The sequence below is a fragment of the Telmatherina bonti genome, assembly GCF_933228915.1.
Source record: "Telmatherina bonti genome assembly, chromosome: 12".
Taxonomy (NCBI): domain Eukaryota; kingdom Metazoa; phylum Chordata; class Actinopteri; order Atheriniformes; family Telmatherinidae; genus Telmatherina; species Telmatherina bonti.
Window position 1 is genome coordinate 11,454,054 of NC_136610.1, and position 26,635 is coordinate 11,480,688.

The window sequence follows — 26,635 nt, forward strand, 5'->3', positions numbered from 1 at the left end:
TGGTCAAGTTTAGTTATTTGGAGCAAACAGAGGTATCTGATGCCACCTCCTCAATCCACATACTAAAAAGTTCATTTCAGTGACATATCAGAGCAGAATAGCTGACTTAAGGAAAAGTTTTTCATTGTGACTCCTTAAATTCCTACTTGGAGTGTGTTTTCTCGCTTTAACACATGTTCACATGGCTTGTCACCGCCTCGCTCAGGCTCTAATATCATTCAGCGTTGCGACACTTTGCTGACCTTTTGAAAATAACTTGTTTGCTGTTTATATGGAGGCTCATAAGGATGGATGATGATTGTAACCTGTTTGTTTTCTCCTGAACGAGTCGCAGCTCCACAAGTCAGCACTTTAGCGTAAGTGGCAATATGGTGTATGTCAAATATAATTTTCCCAGCTGCAGGAGTTTAAAGTCACACAGAAACAGAGGCTGAGTGGTTTGCTGTGATCTATGAGGAGTCATTATTCAGTGAACAGCAGTTTTTATTTTTCTGATGTGGTTTCGGTCACTGCCTGTCATACTGAGGACACTGTACAAATAAATCCTAATGGGATTTTTATCCATCATTTATCTTTTTTTTTCTATAGATGTTGCTTTTTCTTCCTCTTTGAAGTTTGAAGTTTACAGTTTTTCTTTGCTAATGTTGCAAATCGCATGTTCAGCTCATGTTTGTGCACATCCACTCACCCACGATGTCAAACCACAGCAGTGGCCGAAGTGTCTCCGTCATGATGATGCCCACCATGTGAGTGACAGGCTCTGTTTCCATGACAGCAAAGGTGAAATGAGGCTCTTCAAATGTAATTGGCTCGGTGGAGGGTGATGGGTGGCGGACCCACTCGATGTCGAGCCGAGCCGTGGACGAATGCGATGGGCTGCCCTGGTCTGTGGCTTTGATCTGGATGTTGACAGAGAAATAAGGATATTAATGGGAGTTTCATCAAAGTAACTCTAGGAATCTGTCTTGATATTAGCTTAAATAGGATATGAGAAAAAAAGGACCTTTTTTGTTTATTTTTCATGTCACACTCACATCTTTCTCATCTTTATGTCCACCCAACTTTAGCTTCAGATCTGGTTATATTTACCATAACTAAACTGGCTGCTTTTGCCCCATTTACTCTGAGTTTTTGTTTATCTGTCAACAGTAACTCTCTTCAGTAGTTTATGGTTTAATGAAGTTAATAGTGAACATGTTTGGGCTTCTTTGGACACTTAAGGCTTAGTTATGGCAACATAAAATCTACCCTAATATAAAATGAAGATTTAGGCATTCAAACAAAAGAAACTTCGGAGTGCGTTGCTTTATTTATTGACAGAAGTGGACCATGCAAGTGTTGCATGGCCCAGAAGAGAACCACATATCACTTAGCAGCCTGGCTTGAAATACAGCAACTCTGTTGTGAACCCATGTGGTCCAGTTGTAAGCTTGGACAAGTATTTTGTGGACTGACTGCATGGTGGCATAGTGGTTTGCACTGTAGCCTCACAACAAGAAGGTCGCTGGTTTAAGCCTCAGCTCAGGGAAGGCGGGAACAGTTGGCTCTCTGTGTAGAGTCTGCATGTTCTCCCCGTGTACATGTAGGTTCTCTCTGGGTACTTCAGCTTCCTCCCACCATCCAAAGATAATGCATGTTAGGTTGATTGGTTACTCTAAATCAGGGGTGTCCAAAGTCGGTCCTCGAGGGCCGCTGTCCTGCAGGTTTCCCATGTATTCCTGTTCCAACACATCTAGCTTCCACTAAATGGATCAAACAGCCAATGACGTGCACAACTGATTAAGCTCTACTACTAATTAATTTGAATCAGGTGTGTCTGAGCAGGGATACATAGAAAACCTGCAGGATTCTGGCCCTCGAGGACCGAAGCTGGACACCTCTGCTCTAAATTGTCCCTAACAGTGAGTCTGAGTGTGAGTGGTTGTTTGTCTGTCTGTGTTGGCCCTGTGATGGACTGGCGACCGGTCCAGGGTGTATCCTGCCTTTCGCTCAAAGACTGCTGGGATAGGTTCAACCTTCCCAGTGATTGGACCAAGTGGTTTACAAAATGGATGGGTTTTGTGGACCAGAAGTGGACCTGATCTGGGAAGTCAGATTTGTCAACACTGCAAGACGAAGCCAAATTTTGGTTGAATAATTTATTGCTATCTGAAAAGAAGCCAAGAAGCAGTGAGAACAGTACGTCAAGATTTTACCCATGCTTAGCAAAAGCTACCTTTCAAGAGGAGGGTTTTAGATGTAGATGTTGATAAACCTTCTCTAATTTCTCTGTCAGCCTTACTTCACGTTTCTATCTGCTAATACTTGAGAATATTTGAGAATAAAACTACCAGTTGAGTATTTCTCTGTGTACCTTGTGTTTTAGTGCGAGCTTTGAGCTCTGAAACTACATGCTATGTGTGTGTGAGTATTGGGATAGAGTTTGCATCCTTTTCACAACAACTTAAATAATCTTTAAATCAATTTGTTATTTTATTGAGGAGATTAATGAATCCACGCTCTCCAAACACACACGTCTTTTTACACACCTAGTTGCTACGGTTGTTAAGATGGATTCATAACTCAACAGTAGTTCATTGTGTCCATGTGTACACCTGTTTGCCATGGTTATTCGAACAAATGGCATAATCTTGTGGAAGTGAAGGTGAGAGGCTGACAAAGCTTTCTGTTTCAGGCAGCAGCTGCTCAAATAGAGTCTGATGGGGCATGTGATGGCTGAGGAGATCACGACATCAGCTTGTTTCTTCTTGAATCTGCAGCTGTCTAGATGTGTAACCGTCTCCTGAGAGAAAACCCATCTGCTTAACTCATTAAAAACAACTAAATGAGCGTTGTTATGTTCAGGTGAAGAAAAATAAAGAAGAAATGTTTCTTTAAGATCACAGCAGGATTAATTTCATGCAAGCCTCTGGTCAGTTTGTGCTAACAAGTATATCTCTGCATTAAAAGCTATCCATCCAACCGCTCAGTACAATTAAGGGTCATGGGAAGCTGGAGCCTCTCCCAGTTATCATTGGGTGAGAAGCAGGGTATACCTTGGACAAGTTGCCAATGTGCCAGGGCCACACACAGAGAGACAAACAACTGTTCACGCTCACACTCACTACTGGGGACAACTTAGAGTAACCGATTAACCCAGTGGTTCCCAAACTGGGAGGTGGGCCTCACAGGAGGGGCCTAGAGTTATACCAGGGGAAGAATGGGGTGCAAAAAAGGCCAAGTAAAACTTGGAGTTTTGGTACTAGACAAATTTGTGAAGGTAGGAATGGGAAACAATGACAAATCAACAAGGAGTCTTCAAGTACTAAAAATGAGAAGAAAGTATGATGGAGTATATCTACCCTTGCTTGACCAGGTAATGGTAAAAGAAAAGGTAATAATCAATGATGAGTAATGAAGAGACACCACTTACAAAGTCACTTGGGGACTTTTCATTCTGAACACAAAGACAAGTCTGTTGGTCACTTTAGAAATACAATACTGAACTCTTTTTTTTTTTTACTAAAGCAGAATCTGTTTTATTGAAAACTTTGCTCACCTGAAGCAGTTTGCAGAGATTCCTGGTTTAAAACGTTCACACCAGCAGAAGAATGGAGACTAATGATGACAATGACATGGTTTTAACTTTAGTAAACTACACTGCAGCCAATAAAGTATTGTCTCCTCCGTGATGGGGGGGGGGGCTCAACATTACTGCTGTTGATGAAAAGAGCCCCCTGCTGAACGTTTTTGGGAATCACTGAATTAACCTAACATCCATGTCTTTGGATGTTGGAAGTAGGCCTTTCACGGTAAAAAAAATGTTACCATGCAATATATTGTCTCAGAAATGATTGCGTTAGACAATAATATTGCGCTAAGCGTTTATTGTTGTCATTTTGAGATAATTTTCAACTAAAACAACAATAAGGCCATAATTATGCAATTTCACCCTTTCAAAGATCAATATACTGTCATTTCTGAATTCTCCAGTCAGGTGTCGGCAATGTGGTTATCTGGAACACATGGTCTCCAAACACTATGTAACACAGTTACATAGTCTGTGGTCAAGCTCATATAAGGGGACATGCTTGGACTTGAACACATGTGGAAGAGTCTAATTAAATATCTTTGATTGCCTTCAGTATGTAGTTTTTCATGTCATTGTAAAGTTGTGGAACAGCTATTTGTAGCATGTCTGTTCATCCAGGCTGTTGTTAATGTCTTTTTTATCCCAGCTGGGAAAACTGTAGTTTATGATTGGGTTTTAATTGCAGATGGAAACTTGCTGTATTGCAGTGTTTAGTTAATATCATATTTAAACAAATGCGGCATTTGCTTGGAGTAAGCGAGAGAAAAAAGAAAGACAAATGAAAATTGTTGCGTCCGACAAACTTATTGCGCACATTTTTTCTAATTGTGCGATTAATTGACTTATTGCTTATTGAAACAGGCCTAGTTGGAGGGAAGCTGGAGCAACCGGAGAGAACTCAAGCATACAAGGGGAGAACATGCAAACTCCACACAGAAGCCTCTGTTTGAACCTCCTCCTGCCGAGTTAAAACCAGCGACCTTCTTGTTCTGAGACCACAAAGCTCGAGACCTAAAATCCTTCATCATGTGAACACAGCTCCTCTTTTCAGACTAATAAACATCTTGACTTAAAGCTAAACACACACAAACACACGCAGCATGACTGAACAATTTCTCTTTATCTCTGTTATGCTACAAACTCATCATGCTGAACTCCTTGTTGGACAACTTCGCCATGTGGAGATCAGACTGTATGACTGGAAAACATATTGACTGAAAGTTATTAAAGTTGCTGCCCACCGTTAGAATAGTGTAGTTCCCGGGCCAGAAATCGCCATGAGACGTCACCACACCGGTCATGGCGTCAATCTGAAACTGTTCATCACTGTTGTCCTGGAGCTTGTAATGCACAACAGCATTGATGCCCTCATCGTCATCACGGGCGACCATCCTGCAGACTTCCTGTTCACCGGCATGGAGACGCTGTTCCAACAGCTTGACGTGGAAGAGTTTGTCTGTGAACTTGGGTCTGTTGTCGTTAGCGTCCAGAACTTGGATCACAACGGTAGCAGTGGATTGCAAAGATGGAGATCCGTTATCCGACACGATTACCTGAGAACAAGTTGGCGCTTTGGTTAATGTTCTGTTATACTAAAGCTAGACGGACAAAACCCGTCATTTTAACTGTCAATTCGGCTCCTGTAGTAAAAGTACAGATATTTGTTTTCAGACATTCCTTATGTTCAGAGTACTGAAAAAAAGAAAAAAAAAACTTTCAAATGAGACTTTTTTTTTATGATTTTGCTGCAACAAAGTAGGTGGAATCATACTTAGAAAAGTATTTTCCTAAATGTTTCAATCAAGTCATCATTCTATCTGCAGCTTTCCATTTAAACACTTAATAGTTAATTAAATATTTAGAAAAAGAAACCCTTTTGCAGTAGCGATGTCGCTGATTCTTTTTCCTTTTTTTTAAAAAACATTTCCACATAGCTAGCACGGTTAAACTCAAACAAATTCAGTTGAATTAACCATACGAACTGAATCTACCTGATATTGCCTTATATCACTGGACAAATGAAGACATGTTTTGGGTTTTGTCCCTAAACAGCAGTGGTGGAGTAGCTGTTTTGGGGAAACTTTTTGTGCGTATCTGCTGCTTCTGCAAAGTAGAAATTGTCCCCCTCTGATCTATATGTCTGTGTGATGGTGAATTCCAGTGCTACCACAGCTACCAGCTGCAGACTAAAGCATCCCCACATGATGCCAGGTTTCCTGCATGTGTGCAGTCCCACACAACCACAAGTCCAACCTGTCGCTGTGGTGGTGAAGTGTTGAAAGTAGGAGGTGAAACATGCAGCAACTAGCCTTTAACAGCCTGTACAAGATGCACAGTTATGGATTTATTGATACTCTGAAACTCGGATTCGTCACAAGATTTGTCCCTGTTTAAGCGTCAATGTAAAGGAAGTGAAAATGTTGTTTGTGAGACTGACCTCGATGCTGTGCTCGGGTTTATCCTCACGTTCCAAAGCTGAGAGAGTGCTGATAACACCTGTAAACACAAAGAATCCATGCTGTCAGAGTGTCAGGCCCGAGAAGTGAGAGTGCTGATTACAAAACAAACAGGTTCAAGTATTGCTGCATCTGTTGTTGGAGGTTACATGTTGCACATGTGTCTCGCTCTGAGCAGCACTGTGCCAATCACACCTGAGTAAACACATTTTATTTTATGGTCGTTTTTTTCCTGCTGTCTTTTATTGCCAGTAAATGCCGTTTATAAGTCTACTATTTTAGAAGTAAAAGCAGCTCACAGCTGCAGATTTTAAATCATGCTTTTACTCAAATTACCACCAAACACACACACAACCTTAAACATAACTTAAAAACACAAAACAGAATCCTGCACAGAAGAGCCTGTTGCTGGCTTGTGCTGAGTTTCTCTTTTTATTCTGAGCCTGCTGAGCTGGGTTGTGAAAAGTCTTAAGATAAGAATGAGGTTATATTTTATGAATACGTTAAACATCCGCTGAGCTGAACAGCCAATTAGATAGCAGTCTCCATGACTGTCAATCAGCGGACGGATCAGAAGCCTGTTTGTAGCGGTGTTATCTGACAAACCAGACTCCTGACTGACGGTTTGGTGAAGCAGAAGTTGTATTTGTATATTTAACAGTGTGCTTGCGACAGATAAAACATATTGACAGGCTCTTTAGATCTGGCTGATGTGAGCTTAGACTTTTAGTCTGCTAACTCTGAAGATTCTGTAAATCTGTAATCAAGCTTTCGGTCTGAAGAGATGTTTGGTGGTTTTTAGGAGAGGTAATGAACTACAAAATGTAACCACATATCTATAAAACAGCCATTTATTAATAAGCTCTGACCATTTCTGGAAGAAATGCACCAGGGTTATAGAAAATAGTGGATGGTAGACTTTGGAAGGGTTTAGATTTTGACAAATAATGAATGAGTAACTACAACTAAAGTAGTCATGCCCTGCAATGGACTGGCGAGCTGTCCAGGGTGTACCCAGCCTTTCACCCAAAGCCAGCTGGGATAGGCTCCAGTTTTTTTCCGCGACCCTGAATTGGATTAAGCGGTTTAGAAAATGAATGAATGAATGAAAGTGGTCATCTAATGGAAAAAGCTAATGCCTAAATTGGACTACACGACTCTCTTTGTCATTCATGCCAATGTCCACTTGAAATATCAGATGTCTTCAAAGCCTCATCTACTGGGCCAAGTGTGTCCAAACTTTTGACTGGTACTATATATTTTTATTCTTATCAGACGTTGGGCTTGTTTAGTAACATTATTTTCTAATGTTGTCAGAGTGTTTCTGTCAAAAATAAAACAAGGCATTCTGAAGTTTCTTTTGTTTGGATGCCTGAATCTTTCTTTCATATTAGGGTAGATTTTTTGTTGCTTATTCTATTTTATGGCAGACATTTTTTTCTGTTTTCTATAAATATCTCAATTAAACAACATGTATTGACTGACTCTTAAAGCAAAGGCACCTTCTAAATGATGGAAACGGAGAATAATGGCTTTTCTTGGACTTAACTATTCTTGGGGGCCAATAATTCAGATCGTGATGGTAAACAAAGAGCTCATTTATCTTAAAATACTTAGATTTTTACCTATTTATCTTCACACTACCAGATATTTTGATGATTTAATCCACCATTTTGTTGCTCTTAGTGTGCAGCATCATTTTCCTCAGTTGTCAAGTACTTTGTTATCATCTTATTTCAAATAAAAATGAATTAAGTGAAGTGTTTTACAGCAGCCATTATCAGCCCCTGAGCCGAAGCATGCAGGCGGGGGAGGAACGGTAAAGCTGCTGGTAGAATAATCAGGGTCAAGTGTGAAGTGTTTGAACACAGGAGTGTGTGCATTTGTGTCCTTCAACTACAGCAAAAACAAGTTAATTAGTGGTGAAAATGGCTGGGGGTCCTGATCTTTTTGTGTTTTAATTGTAAATGAGTTTGTTTTCATGGTTTTCATTTATTCTATTTCATTGTTCCTTGGCGAGGGGCATTTAACTTCCAACCCTTTTTCATACATCTTCATCAAATTAGCTTTAATCATGTATTTAATAGCTGAATAGCTGTTTCAATCTTTCATAACACAAGAAAGGATGCTAAGAAATGACATCTAAATAACACTGATTTGAGCCCACACTGAAACACACTAATAACAGATTGTTTTTAGGTGGCATTTTCTTCAAAGACAGAAAGTGAAAAATGCTTGTCATGGATGAAGAGCAGACAGGAAGCACTAAAACAAGACAAAAAAAAAAAAAAAAATTCCAGAGTTTCTGAGTTATGTAATGCTTTGCTGCCTAAATCTGATACTATAAGATACAATGAACAGATGATTTGAAACAGGAGAAAAGTCCCTGAAGTGGTTGCAGCTGAGATTAAATTTCCCTGGAAAACAGCAAGATGAACTTTAATCTCATTAAGCATCTTTAACCAAACTGCTTTAGAAAGAACTCATGTTTTATAGAGAAAGGAGCATCTGATAGTTGGTGCTACTTACTCCCACTAAATCCACTGTTGATTAAATCATTGATACTATAAGACACAATAACCTGAAGGTTTAAAACACTGGAAAAGTCACTAAACTGGTTGCAGTTGAGATTATATTAAGTTTCTCTGGAACAGCAAGGTGAACTTTCTTCTCATTAAGCCTCTTTGTTACTAGGAAAGGGTTCGCATCGTCATGTCTTTCAGAGGGAGGAATATCTGTAGCCCTTTTTCATCATCACCACCACCATCATCATCATCGTCATCATCATCATCATCATCATCGTCACTTCTGTCACTCTGGCACGTACACATCTTTAAGCATTACTTAACCACAGAAATTACTACAAATTAATTGTACTTACTACAAACTGAAACATTTTCATATCAGCAGTAAAAACAACAACATTGTGTTGGATGAAGCAAAGTATTTAATAACTTTGACACATGTATGCAGAAAATAAATGCAAATAACTTTTCAAGTTTCTACACTGTCCCAATTTAATCTCATATTAATAGCAATTGATTGCTTTTCAAGGCACTTTAAACTGTATCAATTACCTGTATGGCAATGGGATTAGTTAAACCTGCCTAGTAGACAACATATAATACAACAATGCTACTTCTATACTGGGTCTTATAATACAGAGGAGGGCTGCATGGTGGCATGGTGGTTAGCACTGTGGCCTCACAGCAATCCTCTGGTTCAATCCTCAGCTGGGGCAAGGTTTGGACAGTGGAACTTTCTGTGTTCTCCCTGTGTATGCATGGGTTCTCTCTGGGTACTCTGGCGTCCTCCCACCATCCAAAGACAGGCATGTTAGGTAAATTGGTTACTCTAAATTGCCTGTAGGAGTGAGCATGAGTAGTTGTTTGTCTCTGTGTGGCCCTGCTTCCCCACAACCCTTTATTGGATTAGGTGGTTAGGATATTGAATGAATGAATAATGTGCAGGATTCTATTCTACTGTCATTTAGCAGAAACTTTTATCTAAAGCGACTGAGATATGAGATTGAGAACATCACAAGCATGGAATCAAACAGTAGAGAACGTCATAGGAAGGTTCTGGTGGACTGCTGTGAGTCCAGTTGGATGCAGGTGTTGACATGTAGTGCTGCAGGCAGTGTTTTTTTTTCTTCCACCACACAATATTCCCTATGTTAAAATAAAAAGAATGAATACCACAATGTGTGTTGCAAAAAAACTGAACCAAGTTCTCCAACTTCTCTAACAAATATAGTTAAACCAAGTGTAGAAGTGCTCCTTGAAGAGCTGAGTTTTCAGCTTGCTCTTGAACGCAGCTAAGGACTCTGCAGATCGGACCGAGTTTGGGAGGTCATTCCACCATCGTGGCACAACAGAGGAAAAGAGCCTAGCATCAGTTGTATTGATGGATGGACACCTTGAGATGTTCGGCCTACTACCTGAACACTTAATTTGTTCTGATTAATGCACAAAATGAAGAATAACTCATTCAAAGTCATAATTGCAAGAAATAAGCTGGTTTATAAGATATTATATCTAAATCAAATGTTCCAACAACATACATTAAGGCCTTAAAGTTGAAATATTCTCTTCTTATTTCATTTGGGCACTGTAAGATGATGGCAGATCACTTGGTATTAACATTACAGTTTTTTCAGGTCTGCTACATTAATGTTTTTAGATGACAACAGCATCTTCATAATCCGGAGATTACAAATAATATGCTGATACTAAATATGATGTGGTCGAGGTTCACCCTCGAACACCAATATTCATATGAAGTTCAACTGTTTTTAGTTTTTTTTTTCTACCGTGAGTACTGCTGTGAAATGATGACTGGTGTTGATGTGATGTTCATAGATTTCTAATAATAAATGAAAACTTGCTGCCTTCACCCTGAGTCGACTGCTGCTGCTGTCTGTAAGCTAACACTAATGCTAACCCTGTTTACTAGCATTAGCCTACCGATGCTGTCAGACACCAACCCGTGTACTAGCTCAGGTGTGCTGCTAATATCTCTTCTAAATAAAAAAAGGAAAAACAAAAGCAAACAAGACAAAGCAGCTGCTTATTCTCATTTAATTTTCTTTACCTCTTTTTTCTTTCTTTTGTTTTTTTGCTAGCTACATTTCGTTCTGTTTTCTTTCTCCTGGCCTCTATAATGGTTCGATCAAACAGCCATGCTGGCGTGGACAAACCCTTTTAAAGGAGTGGGCATCACAGAACATACATTAATTCTGATAATGAAACATTCAGTTTCTAATCAAGTTCATTTGGCCAAGATAAATATCAAAACTTTATTTTAAGTGCCTAGATTATTAAGAAAGTAGGAGTGTTGTTGTAGAGCCAAGCTGTTCCACTAGCCCTGATGTACATCATACAGAACAACACAGCAGCATCTGAGGTTTACCAGGTAAAGGTACGTTTACAGTAAACATTTGTCAGAACTTGATTGTTTAGTGTTGGGTTGCGTTCAAACCATGGTTTGAATCTGCAGATTAGCCCAAAATTTAAATCAGGGGTGCCCAAAGTTGAGGGTCGCTGTCCTGCAGGATTTTCTGTGTATTCCTGCTTCAACACACCTGACACAAATTAAATGGATCTTACAGACTATGAAGTTCTGCACAATGGCTGATTCATTTGAGTCTGTTGTGTTGAAGCAGAGGTACAATGAATACCTGCAGTATTGTGGACTTCGAGGCCCGGAGGACACCCCTTATTTAAATGATAAAACCCAACACCCTAAAAAAGGCCCACATTTTGGACACTTCAATATTTTGCTACTTTCCTCTGTAATAATACAAGTACTTTAATGAAATTAGTAAGCAGTGAGCTATTTATCATACACCATAAGATAATTATATGTAAATTACAAGCTGTTTTATTCAGTCAATATCCAGAATTTCACAATGTTGAATCACAACTTTTCACGCTAACATTTACAAAAAACATCTTTATATGTAGAATTTTAAAAAAAAAAAGTGGATTAAAATCCAATTAAATCACCATAGGGACTCCAGCTGAAAGAAAACCTTTTTTTGAGAGTTTTAAACATAGAATCAGGGAATCAGGTAGACTACACCACTGTCCCATCACTGCTGTGCTCAGCTGGACGTGCTTTAAATGCAAACAGAAAGAAGTAGTTAATCGCAGTTGCTCCCAAAGTGCCCTCACAACTGTTTGGTTAGTGGCAAATGAGGTGCAGGGCCTGCTGGGGGTCGTAAGTAGAGGGAAAGACCCCGCTGAGGGTCAAGCAGTCTTTTTACAAGCGTGCAAACAAGCCCTGCTGGGAAGACATCATTGGGACAGGTGGGGCACATGAGAAAGTGTGTTTCTGTCATTAGCACACGCACGGGAATGAGGGCTAAAGCCTCGTCTCTTCCATGTCGATTGTTTTCTCTCAACCGTGCTGGGTAGTTGTCAAAACCACATGAAGATAAACAGTGTTGTTTGACATGTCAGGGCTCGGTTTGTTTGTTTCCTTGTCTCATTTCTCCGTTTGCACATAGTCTTAAGCTCCAAGGCTGATGCTCACCATTTTTCTCTTTTAATGTCTTTATCTCACTTACTAAGCATTGAATTCCTTTCTTTTTAAAAGAGATATCTAAAATTTCTTTGGTAATATTCCAGACATATCAATGAGCAAGGAGGAAAACATTTACAAACTATAAAGTCACTTAAATGTATTGCGAGAGCAAAGCAGGGGTCCAAATCCATTTTAGTTGAGGGAAAAAGGGATTTTTTTTTTTTTTTCCGTCCGTCTTGAAAAGAAAATACAGCATTTCATCAACAACAAATTTATGCAAATCCAGTCATGAGGATAAACAAGGGCCTGAAAAGAGATGCAAACAAGCCAATTCAATGCTGGCTGCCAGAGGAAACAATCCACAGCTACTTCAGTCTAGCTGCCACCATGAGGGCTTGAAGAACTATTCACAGTCTGGATAAAATCTGATCAGATCCAATCAGGAAAGTCTCACCCTTCTTTGTCTGATTTATCAAAAAAACTTTTCACCTATGCCATTCAACATGGGGTTAATGCGCCTTTGTTGAGCATCTGCGTTGTGTGAAAGAAAAATGTTGCAAAATTCTGCACACGGTGACGCAGGACTAAGCTGACTCTGGGTTGTGTGAGTTAGCAGTGAGGTAATAATGACTTTTAAGCCAATAAAGCAGGATAGATATGTTAACAGAGATACTGATGACATGATGTCAATTATAGAGGTCAAATCAGCTGAAAAACTGCAATCCAACAGTACTTAGTGGATATTCAAATTCATTGAACAGACCCTCATATCAACGCTACATCACGTAACACACCATTACTTCACAAAACCTAAACCAAAAACAGTCTGAGGAACCAAACCACAAGTCATCAGCTCATGTAATCATCATTAGCTGCAGTAATATGACATAACATATACAAATGTTATTAACAATTGGTTTTTCTTTGGTTCTAAGAAAACAGAAACCAATCAGTAGGTGTCCAGATCAGGTGTGTCGGATCTAGAAATGCTGATCTGACTTTCAGAATTCAATATTACGCCAAAACTAGTCATTCTGCCACATAATTGTATTCCAGCCGGCACAACATGTCATGATTAAAATTAAAATGTGGTTGACAATACTGTTTTTTTTTTTATCTGCCTAAAAGTTTCCTGCATTTACAGTCACCAGTACAGTTCAGTCAACTTTATACACACTGTTTTCCCTCATCAGGGCTCACTGTCCGTTTTTTTGCAGTTTGTTCTAAATCTAAACCAGAGCAGGAGGTTAAAAATGTGCATAAAACATTTTGCATGATTCTGGATAAGTAATCACAAAATGTGCCCTATGATGGCACAGACAATTAAAGTTTCAACATGACTGCTGTTTGTTTATGAAACTGTTAATCTCCCCTAAAAAGCAGCCCACACACCGACCTAACCGGTTTAACACATCAGACATAGAGATTTATCTTTTTATCATCAGTTTGTGAGAAGATCAAACTTTATGAGGTAAATTGTTCATTGGGAACTCAAACCGAAACAATAAAAAATACAGATGATTAATGTGGAGCATTTTTAAGTTTAAAATGAATCATGTCTGAGTGAATATCTGTGACAGCTGGGTACAGTTAATGGAAAAATGTGTTCATGAATGTAAAAAGCAATCTGGTCTATTGGATTCATGCTGTTTCTGGAGTAGCTTGATGGGATTTGTGGACAAAAGGAAAGAACAGGACATGAGAATCCTGTTTTCAGAGGCTGTAATACAAACTCACAGATAGAAAAAATCCACTGTATCAGTTTAAGGATATTTAACACTGTGAGCATTGTGCTGTTGCTAAATGGATTTGAAATAGGCTCATTCCTAACTTGCCCAGCCTTGTCAGCTCACGACTTTTTCACATAGCAAGTAATGAAAGCCACGGCTAACCCTTTCACTGACACACGGGTTCGCAGAGGTGACGGCTATTACACTGAATAAAAGATACTGAATCAGGTTAAATGAGGATTCCTGCATTTCTAAGCACAAAGAACTACTGGCTGACACTTTAAGGCTTAATGTGAAAGATTCACTATCGATTCTCAGTTAAAAGCCTATGGCTAGAAGTAATTTTCATCTTGTCAAGCAAGACATGACAGGTTTTTACATCAGTAACCCTGAACATTAGTAATACAGTGGGTGGTTCATTTGTGGAAATAAGACAAGGCGGATCATGTTCTAAAGACATGGTTTCAACAGCACTTGTATACCATTGAGGGTGAAAATCTCCGTCCTTTTACATGGACTATTAAGATCTAAGAGTGAGATGTACTGTGTTCTAATTTTTTGAAGGATTTTCCATGTTTGGATACTGCAGTCTCAACAAAAACCCAAAAGAAACCTATACAATTAAGCCATGCAACTGCTAACATGTGATTGTGAAACCAATGTGCTCCTGGAAGAATCATCATTATGAGTGAAGGATTTACTCTCATTCAGTGGGGAGGAGGGCTCTTTGTGGTCACCTTTCTATTGCAAAAAACTGAGTCACGCACAAGGTCACGTCTTTCAGACCTTCTTCTCCGTTCTGGTGCAGGATGGCTTCACTCTGAAGATGGAGCAATAACTTTGTAATTGCCAGTGAGGCAAAGAAATGACCTCCAGGCAGACATTTAATTACAGCAGTTTGTCGTTTTCTGATTGGTTGATAGTTTAAAAAAAAAAAACAAAAAAAAAAACAGGGTTAAAAGTTCAAACTTTGACGAATATTAAATCTAAATGTTGAAACTTTCACCTGAAAATAGAAATCTTAAAGTTCAAGACAAAACAGCCTCAAGAGTGGAAGGCCAAACTGGAAAACTGGGTTCGTTCATTTAGAGTTGGTAGAAAAGATCTATCAAGATTAACTTCGTTTTCTTTGTAGTTTAGAAAATAATGTTGGATTCCTAATGACAATTCATTTAAGCAATGCACCTTCTAACATTCATCTGCATCATAAAACATTATTTCCTCATGCTGTGTGTGCTTCCTGCACCCCGGCTTGGGGGTGGGGCAGAGAAAGGAAAAGGTTAGGGCAGTTAACCTCCATTTCCACAAGAGTGAATTTTCTTTGAAATTATGGATTTAGTCATCAAGCTTAAACACAACACCATTGCCAGGGGCATGTTTTGGTTTAAACGAAAACATTTTAAAAAAGCCCCAAAACTTGGAGAAGTGCGCTTGCCTCATCACAGAGTATAAAACGATCTATGGATTCACCAACAGAGCCATTTTTAAGCAGGTTTATTGTATAAATCAGCTGGTTCCCGAGAGCCAAAACCCTGCAAGGTTAATGTGTTTCACTGCTTCAAACACACCTGATTCACATCCAAAAGATCCATCAGTCTATCAAGTTCTACTCAGTAACTCATTAATTTTAATAAAATATGTTGGAGTAAAATAACATCTCAATTTTTCAGAATGAGGGTCAAATTTCCCAACCATCCTTATAAACAATGCATTAAATGATAACAGAAACTAGTATCATCACTCTTACAGTAGCCTTACATAAAGTTTCTTTATCCCTTATGACAACAGTCATTAAAAATTAGCAACGTGTTGTGTTTATAATTTATTTATCATACATTTTGATTTATTTACTATTATGTATGTATTTTTAAATATATATTTATATCTTATTTTTATTATTTTTTTGCATAATTTTTAATTTGTTTTAATTAATTGTAGTTTATTTAATTCCATTCTTTTGTTTTTTGTCATTTTCCCTTTATTTTTGCAATTTTTTTTTGGCGTTGTTATGTAATAGTAAATTATTCAGACATTAAGGGATGGAGACTATCCCTCATTTTGGTGCACAGAAACAATAACATTAAACATTCACAATAACACAATAACAATAACATTAAAACCAAGTTCCAAACACAGCCTGATGACCGATGCATTGTTGTATGCTAAAACATGTATTACATATACATTTAGTTTATAGTTTTACAGAACAAAAGCAGAACCTGAACCACGAAAAACAACCATGACATGGGGAAATGGCATGAAACCAGTGGTCAGTCATGTACAGTTTGTACATGTGTTTACAGTTTTAAAATAGAATTTAATGCTAATTTTAGCAGTCAGTTCTGATGTCTTGTTTAATCTTTCTGTTATTTAAAACAAGTGTTGATTGTTTATTCCTTTTTCATTCATCAGAAAACTTACATTTTAAAGTTGACAGAGCTCTGAGTGCAGAATGGAGTTCTGTAGTTTGTGTTTTGTTTAGTTTTTTTACATAAGTTTGGGTCAAATGCAGTGAAATGTTCTCACATTAGCCCTAATTTGACATCAGGAAATCCTTACAAGACAGGCATACACACTCTCTCAATAAGCACTTTCATTCAAACACACTTCATCCTCCACTGTACATGAGTTAATCAAATGCACCTGCATTTACACACACTCACACACACACACACACACACACACAAGAGCTTGTTTTCATATGAAACTGTGGTGTTTCACCACCTCTTACCCAACCCGTCTTTGTGCGACATTGCTGTCAACAGAACTGGTCCTCTCCCTCTGTAATCCCTCAGTTTGCTGGCCCCAGGGTGTGGACAAACACCACAGGAGATAATAAGGAGGACAGGGCTTGTAGTGACTTGTGCTGTTGGAGCTAATGCTGCAGTCGTTTGCCTGAACATCAAAGTCCTCAACAGGTGACTCAGTTACAACTGTCAGCAATGAGCGCAAAGATCCCTAAGGGGTTCCAGGCACTTTCTTTTCTCCTACCATGTTCAATTTCTCCTCTTTTTCTTTGGATCATGCATGAATGGATTGGTAAGTTAACTCTGCAGTTTTTTTTCTTTTTTTTTTAAGTACCTTTTCATTCTCCACTCTGCTCTATCTGCAGCACACCCAGGTTCTGGATCACCTGTCCTGCTCAGACTTGTACTGGAAGGCAATCTTTAACAGCTAAAATAACCCTCTGTTACCCCTGAATTAATATGTTAATGTGGCCACTGGGACACGGCAGCAAGTACGGATACGTTGAAAGTATTTGCAAAAGAGAAACAAAAACACCCTTCCAGATGTCTTAAATCACAAAGGGTGTTTGAATAAAGATGTAAATCAATCAAAATAAAAAATGTAGTCCATATTTTTGCTCAAACTGTGTGTGAAATGAGAAGATGACACACTGTGCAACCTGATCCAATTACATATGGCGTCCCAGAGTTGCTGTATATCTCCCCGCCTGCATGTTGACTCAATAAAATCTTAGGTAACATGTCTCTAGGGCTGAGGGTAATTATTTTACACCAAAGCTGCTTTAATTTTAAATTCAATCTAAAAGTAATTATTTCTTTAAAGAAAAATAATATTTGACTATTAATGTGTGCAATTTATGGGTTTGAGTCATGGGGTTTGGCTCAACAGCTTCTGATTCATGTTTGTTATTGATTCAGATGGTTTTTATGGTGCATTCGCATGAACAAAGGAGGTGGGGATGTACTGGTTTAAACACGATCTCAAACCAACAGCCAGAGTCTGCTGCTAATGTTTTAATGAATACAATAACCATTGAAAAATGCATTCTATCAATAAACAGTGAACTGGTTTCCCCTCACCCCCTGACAGAGGCAAAGCTAGTAGAAGCTTCCAGATCACCAACTACAGGCTCTTCTATGTGATTAGAAAATAGAAACAGTAATGCAGCACTTAAAGTGGAACTATTATGTGCATTTCAGGCTAATTTATTTTTTTATTTCTGAGACCAGAAGGGCTGGGATTGATCGAGTTATTGTCACAAATCGCTTTATTTACTTCAGACCGATCCTCTCCGTAGGCTGTCAGATCAGCCTGTGGGCAAAACAAGTGGATTGAGACTCTTCCGCATTAAGCCCCGCCTCCCGCCACTGCGCTACATCGGGAGCGCGCACCGCACCTGCTTTCGCCGACATTGTAACATCTCATAAACAGAAGGATTAGGCTAATATGAACTCAATAAAAAAACAAAATACAATGTCAACACATAGCATACAGCCCTACATGTTGGAACCTGAATCAGAGCCTGAAAACGAAGTGGAAAACAGCAACCCACAGCAACGAATGCAGCAGGATGTCTCTCTTTGGTAAACTCACCAGCCATCGTTGGAAATAACTTTATCCCACGTTTTCCACCCGCCTGATGTATTTGTACATGCCCTTGTTAACCAGTAGAAGGTAACCAATCACCGAACCTTATCCCCCGGGACGTCACAAGGATTTCCAAGTAGAAAAAACTCTCTGAAAACGACGCTTTTTTTTTGTCACCATGGAAACCGAACGGAGAGAGTGCTGGAACTCAAACTCAAACTCAAACATGCGTTTAGGTGATAAAAAACAGTGCCGTTCACATGTCTGATGAGGATTCAACACTGTAACACTGTAGAAAGCTCAGAAAACTCCAAATACCATAACAGCACCCCTTTAAGATTGTTGGACTGATGCAGGGACACACTGACTATCGGGCATACCGAGCATTTTCCCATTGGGCTGACATGGTTTTTGGGTCGACACATGTTCTTCATTGGTCTGATTGGTCCATAAAACTCAGTATTTCTACAGCACAGCTAACACTGATCTGGTCTGCTCAATTTTTGAAGCACCACCCCTTCTGGTCGTGGTCCCTTTGCCTGAGTAAATCATTAATCCACTCATCACAGAACTCCTCTCCACCGGCCCATGAATCACATTCATCTGCAGCCCATTAGTTCTGCTCTTAACTTACACCAGGCTGAACCAGTCAGATGCTTCTAGCACTGTGGCAATGGATCCAGCTCCATGTAAAAACTGAGTAGATGAAATGGAGGGGAGGCGGAGACAAACTGCACAGTTCAAACAAATGAAAGCAAAAAGGACACTGCCAAATTCCAAAAAACGATTTACAGTCAGGCGACAACAGGACCTTCAACAGCTGCCCTGGATGATGTTGATGATGATGGTGATGGTGGTACCCCAGAATGTTTGCACCATACATAAGGTTTTGGTGGACATAACAGCTGTTTCTGAAGTTACGACAACATGTCAATAATAGCTTCTTTATTACCACTGTAATTTGTGGCAGATGTTTATTTTATTGACAAATGAAACTTTTTGATGATACAGATTCTTGCCAACTCACTGCATGTTTGTAGTTTTAACAAGGTGCACAGTTGATAGTCATATCAAAGGGAATCCAAAGATTTGTGGTGTTAAAATGCCTGGGCCAATATTTGGTCCCAGTCCGCTCCTGGACTGACGAGAACTTAAAGAAGAATTATGTTTATATTATTATTATTATTATTATTATTATTATTATTATTATTATTATTATTAAGTGAATTTGACTTCATCTTAAAAAAAAGCAGAGAGGAAACATTGAGACAAAATGACCAAACTGAGTGAAAATGCACTTTACTTTATCAGAGTTGAATGTTCACATTCACATTGGTAGTATTATTTCCACTGAAACAAAGCCCGCTCGACTTCGATGGATAGTTTGAATCTTTGTGAATGAGTGAAAACCAAAGTACTTTACTCTGATCAACTTAAAAACTGATGGTCTCAGTGCACTTGCATGTGAAATGTGGTGCATTTCACTTGTAGAAGCAGACCATGAAGCAAAAACAAAAAGAATTGATGTGGAACGCATGGTAGAGTAACATCCTTTATAGCATGCTGCCTCTCCAGTTGCTTGTAGTGGACAACAGTAAAACGCTGGATTTGATTTGAATACCTGAGTAAAATAGAAATCCCAAGACTGCTTAAACTTAATGTTGCCCCAGTGTTTGTTTCTCTTCTTGGGTCAGTGGTCATTTCAGGGAATAATATCACTACCAGTGAGCAGTTGCAACTCCTTTACATTCGGTTTGGTCTGCTGATGTACAGTCCACTTTGAAAAGAAACCAAACCAAATAAAAAAGTACTTCAGAATTCTCCACCCAAAGAAATGGAGCCCCGTGGACTATCCTGGTGTGAATGCACCCTGAGAGTATCTTGTGACCTAAATCTATCTTGGAAGGGTATACTCATTTCACTATGAATATGTCAATTTAAAGTAGAGTAACTTTTTTTTAAAAAAGCAGTTAAAAGGTATAATAATTTATATTCCTTCTGTGAATTGAGTTCAGTCTAGATTTTTTTATTTTTTTTTATGAGACTTTATAAAAGTCCCTTATGTCCTGTAGAGGGTTAGGATGCCAGTAAGTGTCCAGTTTATACGACAGACTTACTGTTAGTTATATGAGGTCTCAACTGCAACGGAGGCAGCTGACATCAGCACTATTCCTTCATGCTGGAAAAAGACCCTTCCTAAGCAACTGAGCATATCACATTCTAGTTTCACAGCCTGTGTCATCATGTTAAGTTTACTTTTGTTGAAGTGTTGCTTTCATTGACAAATAACTTTTCTTTGCTGGAAGCAGTCTGAATGAAACGTGTCCTTACCTGTCTTGGGATCTACATCGAAGAGGGTTCGATACGATTCCATCATCTGGAAAGACAGCTTCCCCTCAGAAGACAAGTCCATATCTGTTGCAGACACCTGGATGACAGAGTTTATTTTATCCACGTTCTCCGGGACAGATGCAAAATACACTGGTTGGGAAAGTTCTGGAGCATTGTCGTTGACATCCAGAATCTCCAAGAACACATGAGTCCAGGCGATCAGGGGCTCCGTCCCCAGATCGGTGACGTACACAGAGAGCCAGTAGTGCGGCATCATCTCACGGTCAAGATTCTCTGTTGTACGTATCACACCTGAAACACATAAAAACAAAGAAAAAAAGATTGTTTTCACAGGACAACAAATCTGTGTTGCCTAAACTTACTTACGCTGTAAAGCAGGCTGTCTAAGGCTGTTTGAGTAGGGTGGTGCGGGTGTCTCTGTGTGTGTGTGTGTGTGGTGTGTGTGTAGGGAAGGGGGACTGAAAAGGAAAAGAAAAGAAAACTCAACAACTGAGAGAAGCGGTTATGTTTCAGCAGAGTGCCATCATGACAGAAAATTCCATTTGTCCTGATTTTTATCTGAGTCTCAAGTTCAGCAGGAGGTTAATGGAATGCACCAGGATGTGCTGCAGGATCCCAGGATATCCTCCACGTGGGACTCGTTGATGGAAAACTACCTTTTCCACACCAGATGAAGTTGTCCTGTCTCATCTCATCATAAGCTCATCTAAACATGAGAAGGTGTACTGCTGCACAGACTTTAGATGTGTTCCCATTACATCTAGAAATGCGCAAAAACTAAATATCGTACTAAAAAGAAAAATGCTAATAGAAACAAAAGGGTCAAATTTTGCTAAAAAGTGTTTGTGCTCTAATGAGCTGGTTCAGACATTTAATTGAGAAATATATGGCAAAACTGTAATGGAATTTTTTTCACCCATTTAATTGTCCCCGGATGTGACGCGGTGGGTCATGCCCAGTTAATTTCCGGTAAAGATGGCAAGGTGTGGAACAAAAAACAAAGAATTTCAGCAATAAAAATGAGGGAGAAAAGCTTTGAAATGCTGTAGCAAATTCTCTGCAGCAAGTAGAGAACCCCCAAATAGCGCTACATGTCTACTTTTCATAAGCTGCAATTCTCAGAAAAATCTTGTTAATCAGACGAGATTTTACAATAACTGAGGCTAATGTGCTAAACACTGCTCATTGGAAACACCTGCAAATCCTAATGGTTCTTTGTCGAAATTTACAAATATGGCTTTTATTTTGCAAAAAATGTGATGTATTGACTTCTACAGCTGTTTCAGCTTAAAAAGATATCTATATTACACAACACTCATTTTAAAATGAGACTTTATTCATCCCATGATGCTAGTCTGGTTTTAATATAGACTGTAATTAATTCTGGCCATTGGCGTTATTTTAATTATCAAGTCTATCCTGCACCAATGACACTGTTGCCACAGAAAATCCTCAATACAGACTTTATTGTTCTGGGAATTTCAATCATGTCACTTGATCCCTGTCAGGACAAGTTCTACTTTGTATTGGTTAACTGACCTGAACGTTTATTCATACACTCTGCACATGCTGACTTTGTATGGTTAACATAAAAAGCATGACATGTTAATTAGGGATACTTTTTGTATGTGGGAACAACTGATTGAGCTTTCTAAAGCCCAAGTAAATGGCACAATATTACCAAAGATACAAATGAGTTGAAGAGTAGAGGCTGTAACAACAGGTCAGGAGCAAAACAGAAATAGAAGAAAGAAGTTTTTACCATTTTTTTTTTTTAATCTAATCACCACAGGGAATGTGCCATCACTGGCAGACAAGTTTCATCAAGACACGGCTTCAAAAACATACACTGAACTCCAATGTCTCTACAATATGGTGCGACAGAAACTTGTGTTGAAAGTAAAGATGCAGGACGGCAGTGTTGATTAACAACACATAGTGTAATCTTGGACATGTTACTAAGAAAAAGAGTCTCTGCATTTCAGATATAATATTTCCGGCTGTGACTTTCCAGAAAATATGGCCAGTTAAAATTTTAGAAAATTACTCCAGGTTTAAGGTAGTGCTGGCATGTGTCAACTTTGTTTGATGAAATTTGATGAAATTAATAAAAAAAAAAATCTCCCTGAAATCATGTTATGAAACCTTACCAAATGCCTGAATGTATTTTAAGTAAATGTTTCTAACTTGTCCTTTATAAGAGATGCTGCCAAACAGAATCCTGTTGTACTCTTGTACAATGACAATAAAGCTTCTTCTTCTAACTTCAGAATGTAAAAACATGACAATAATATCATCACAAATAATTTAAAAAAACAACAACTTTGTTTACCTGTTTCCTCATCAATGGAGAACACTCCAAGACCAGAGCCTTCGTGGATGTGATATCTGACAACCCCATCTCTGCCAACATCCTTATCTGAGGCAGTGAGTGTGACCACAGACGTGCCCACCGGTGCATCTTCCATCACTTTGGCTTTGTACACAAACTCAGAGAACATGGGCCTGTGGAGATTCTCGTTGACATCCAGAACCTCGATCTCCACAAAGCAGGAGGATGACAGGGAGCGCGGGAGGCCATGGTCCACAGCTCGGACTGTGAGGTTGTAAGATGGCCGCCTCTCAAAGTCCAGCTCTCTCTCTAGGGTCAAGGCCCCTGTGGTAGAGTCGAGATGAAAGATCCCACCCTCTGTGTTCTTAAGGTTGTATGTGACAAGGCCTCCACTACCCAGGTCCAAATCCACACTCTCCACCCAGACAAGCAGAATACCCACAGGAACATCTTCTGCAACTTTTATGTGGTATACTTTAGGTGCAAATTTAGGAGGGTTATCATTTATGTCCTGTAGAATCACCACTAAGTTTAGGGTGGAGAATAATGGAGGGCTGAGTCTGGCATGGTCTCTTGCTTCGATCCAAAGATCATGCCTGGGGGAACTTTCCCGATCCAGTGAGCCCGTCACAATCACGTCTCCAGTCACCCCATCAACTCGGAACAAGTCACTGGACTTCAGGAGGGAGTACCGGACTTTACTGCTGCTATCTGCGTCCATGTCTAGCGCTCGAGCAGTGAAAATAACAGAGTCTACCTCAGCATTTTCAGGCACATGAATCACGTATCTTGGCTGATCAAAAAGTGGAGGGTTGTCATTAACATCCAGTACATTGACAGCTATAAATTTCCATGCAGATGTTTGTGGTGTTCCCAAGTCGTAAACAGTGATGTTCAGGATGTAGAACTCCTTACTCTCTGCATCTAGTGGGCAAACTAACTGAAGGTCCCCAGAGAAAGTATCAATGGAAAAACAACCATCTTCATTCCCACTTGAAATGGCATACACCAGCCTACCATTAAACCCAGAGTCACTGTCCTTTGCCCTGAACTGAAATATGGTGGAATTTAGAGGATGGTTCTCAGCAACATCGATCGAACTGGGAATGCCTGTGACAAACTTGGGAGAATGACGGTTGGTGATATGGATATCTGAGAATGACTCTTCCTCTTGATTGATTAAGACAGGCTTAATTGACTCTATCAGTTTATCAGTCACCTGTTTAAAAATGCCCATTTCCAGGCAGCGTAGCGTTGCATCATCATTTTTGTTTGTGACTGTAATCCGCACCACTGAGGGCTCGGAATGATGTTTGCCATCTGTAGCTACAACTCTCAAAGTGAATGAACCCTCTTGTGGGGGGATAGTTTGTTTAAGGGTGATGGCTCCAGAAATGGAGTTGATGCCAAAGACTTCGAGCTCATTCCCAGATTCAATGACATACTGTAGCTGCTGCAGTTCATCTAAATCTATAGCTGAGAGTTCAACAATTGTGTGTCCAACAGGCAAATCTGGTGGTACAGTGATGTTGCAGCCCACTCTCTCAAACAGAGGGATATTATCATTGATGTTGTTTAGGGTTATTGTCACAGGGCACTCACTGACCTGACTGAAGGGGCTGCCACTGTCTGAAGCCCAAACTCTGAGGTGGTACCGCCGTTTCATCAGCTCATAGTCCAAATGTTCTGATGTTGAGATGACACCAGTGAACGGATCTATTGTGAAAGGTATAGGGCCTGATTTTGCAATTGCATAGGTCACAAGGCCATTTTTGCCTGTGTCTATGTCTGAAGCAACAACTTTCAGAATACTGCTTCCAACTGGGGTGTTTTCATCCAGAGTGGCCTGATAGGATGTCTGTGTGAACTGCGGACTGTTGTCATTTTCATCTGTGATCTCAACTACAATATGTGTCTCAGCTTCACCGTGATTGGCTACAACATCAAATTCAAATCGATTTTTCCTCTCATAGTCAAATTTCTCTGTTGTTATTATAATCCCAGTTTTGGGATTTATCTTAAAACCTGAACTGTCTGGATTATTTTTTATGCTAAAGGTGACATTATAATGAAATGGGGTGACAGAAACTTTGACCACATGAGTTTTAGGGGGTGAAAACTCACTCAGGGTGACTATGTAGGTGTCCTCCAAAAATGCCAAAGGGCTATAATGATTAGCTGGAATGTGGATTTGAGTAATAGGAGAGAGTAAACTTGGGAAGCTTCTATCTTTAGCTTGAAGGGACAGATTCAGCCCAAAAGGAGTTTGAGACCACATAATCCTCTTTGTCGAGATCACTTGGAAGTCAGTGCCCTGCACACCTAAGGGGATTATCTCAAACAACTTGTGGGGATCCCCTGCAACAATATTAAGGGATTCTACAGGCTTAACTCCTGCTTCCACATGGGCATTGATATCTACTTTTCCATCTGCAGACACCATGGGTTTAAGCGGAGCCGTGATAACAGGGGACCTCGTGGGCATCTTTTGTATGCTAACTGTGACCCGGGCAACATTACCAAACTTTTGAACACCAGAAATCTTTTTGATCCTGTCTTCTGCTAATACAGTTAGGTCATATCTTTGCGTCCTGGTGTGATTGAGCCTCTTAATAAGGCTGACTACACCTGTGAAGGGGTCAACAGCAAAAGGATGAGCTCTGCTTGTGAACGAGTAGTAAAACTCAGCGTTGCTTCCAATGTCTGCATCTGTAGCACTGACTCTGACAACACTTGATTTAAGGGGGGTGTCTTCTGAGATGGCCACATTGTATGAAGCAGGATAAAACAGAGGCTTTAAATCATTGGCGTCGAGGACCTGAACAAAGACCTTCGTCTTTGCCTGGTAGTCAAAAGTGCTTTCTGTTGCCTCCACAGTGAGAGTGTAAGTGTCTCTGACCTCCCTGTTGAGGAGGGCCGAGTTACTACTTCGAGTTTTGATCCTTAGAAAGCAGAAATCTCCAACTGAAAATGCCTCTGCTTGGAAAAAGCTGTCATCGTCACCTGCAACGATGTTAAATTTGATGTCCCATTGCAAATCTGTCAGCCGAATGCCCATCTTCACGGGAGTGTTGACATACATCCGCGGGGCAGAGTTCTCCTTGATGGTGGCATTATAGAGATGGTGTGTAAATCTAAGTGGAGAGCTGTTCTTTCCTTTTCCAACAGCTCCTTTACACCCTGCAACATGCAGGAGGAAAATGACTGAAATAAGGCATGTTGCTCCTGAAGTCGCTATCTTTAACACTTCCATGGTTAGCTTCAGACCTGTGGGGGAGAAAAAAAGAGCATGCTTGAAATAATATGCTATAAATAGGAAACAAGAGAAGCGGTTTATGAAGAACAATGGAGCCCTTCATTGTCTGTATCAACTTGTACATCTGGATGAAAACACAAAATACACCTGTACTTATAACTTGTGTACCCACAATATAATGTTTACACAGTACATAGTCACACAACGGAGATGAGGCCTGTGGTGTATATGACTCGTTTCAACTTGCAATGGAGGAGGGGGGGGGTAGAAAAAAGAGTAAAACAAGTAAAACAACAAAGTTTCAGAGCGAGCAAACTGCCTCTGAGCCTTTTCAGAGAGGTAGGGCCAAAATACTGAACTTTTAATTATTCCCTCAGAGGATGAACATAAAATAACAAACACTCATCGAAGTTTTTACCTCAAAGCTTTTGCCATAGCCAAGCTTTGAGGTGGGATTTGTAGTTTGAGGAGTTGGTATCTGAATGCAAACTGTTGAGGTTCTAAGCTGAAAACTGCTGGCATGAGTCACTAAACTGCTGAATTCATTTATTGTCCCAATTCTTCTGTCTGAAATAA

At 39.7% G+C, this 26,635-nt stretch overlaps 1 protein-coding gene across 1 annotated transcript in view; it reads right to left on the minus strand.

Annotated features, from left to right (window-relative positions):
• fat2 (FAT atypical cadherin 2) overlaps window positions 1-26,056 on the minus strand; it is a gene marked incomplete at both ends in the record, with an annotated part of 117,384 nt that extends 91,328 nt beyond the window's left edge. Inside the window, 5 exons of the mRNA XM_079250048.1 lie at window positions 689-899; window positions 4,813-5,124; window positions 6,009-6,067; window positions 20,451-20,762; window positions 22,804-26,056. Of these exons, the coding sequence (XP_079106174.1) occupies window positions 689-899; window positions 4,813-5,124; window positions 6,009-6,067; window positions 20,451-20,762; window positions 22,804-26,056 (4,147 nt within the window). The remainder of the gene's footprint in view (window positions 1-688; window positions 900-4,812; window positions 5,125-6,008; window positions 6,068-20,450; window positions 20,763-22,803) is intronic.
• Window positions 26,057-26,635: the final 579 nt, after the last annotated feature.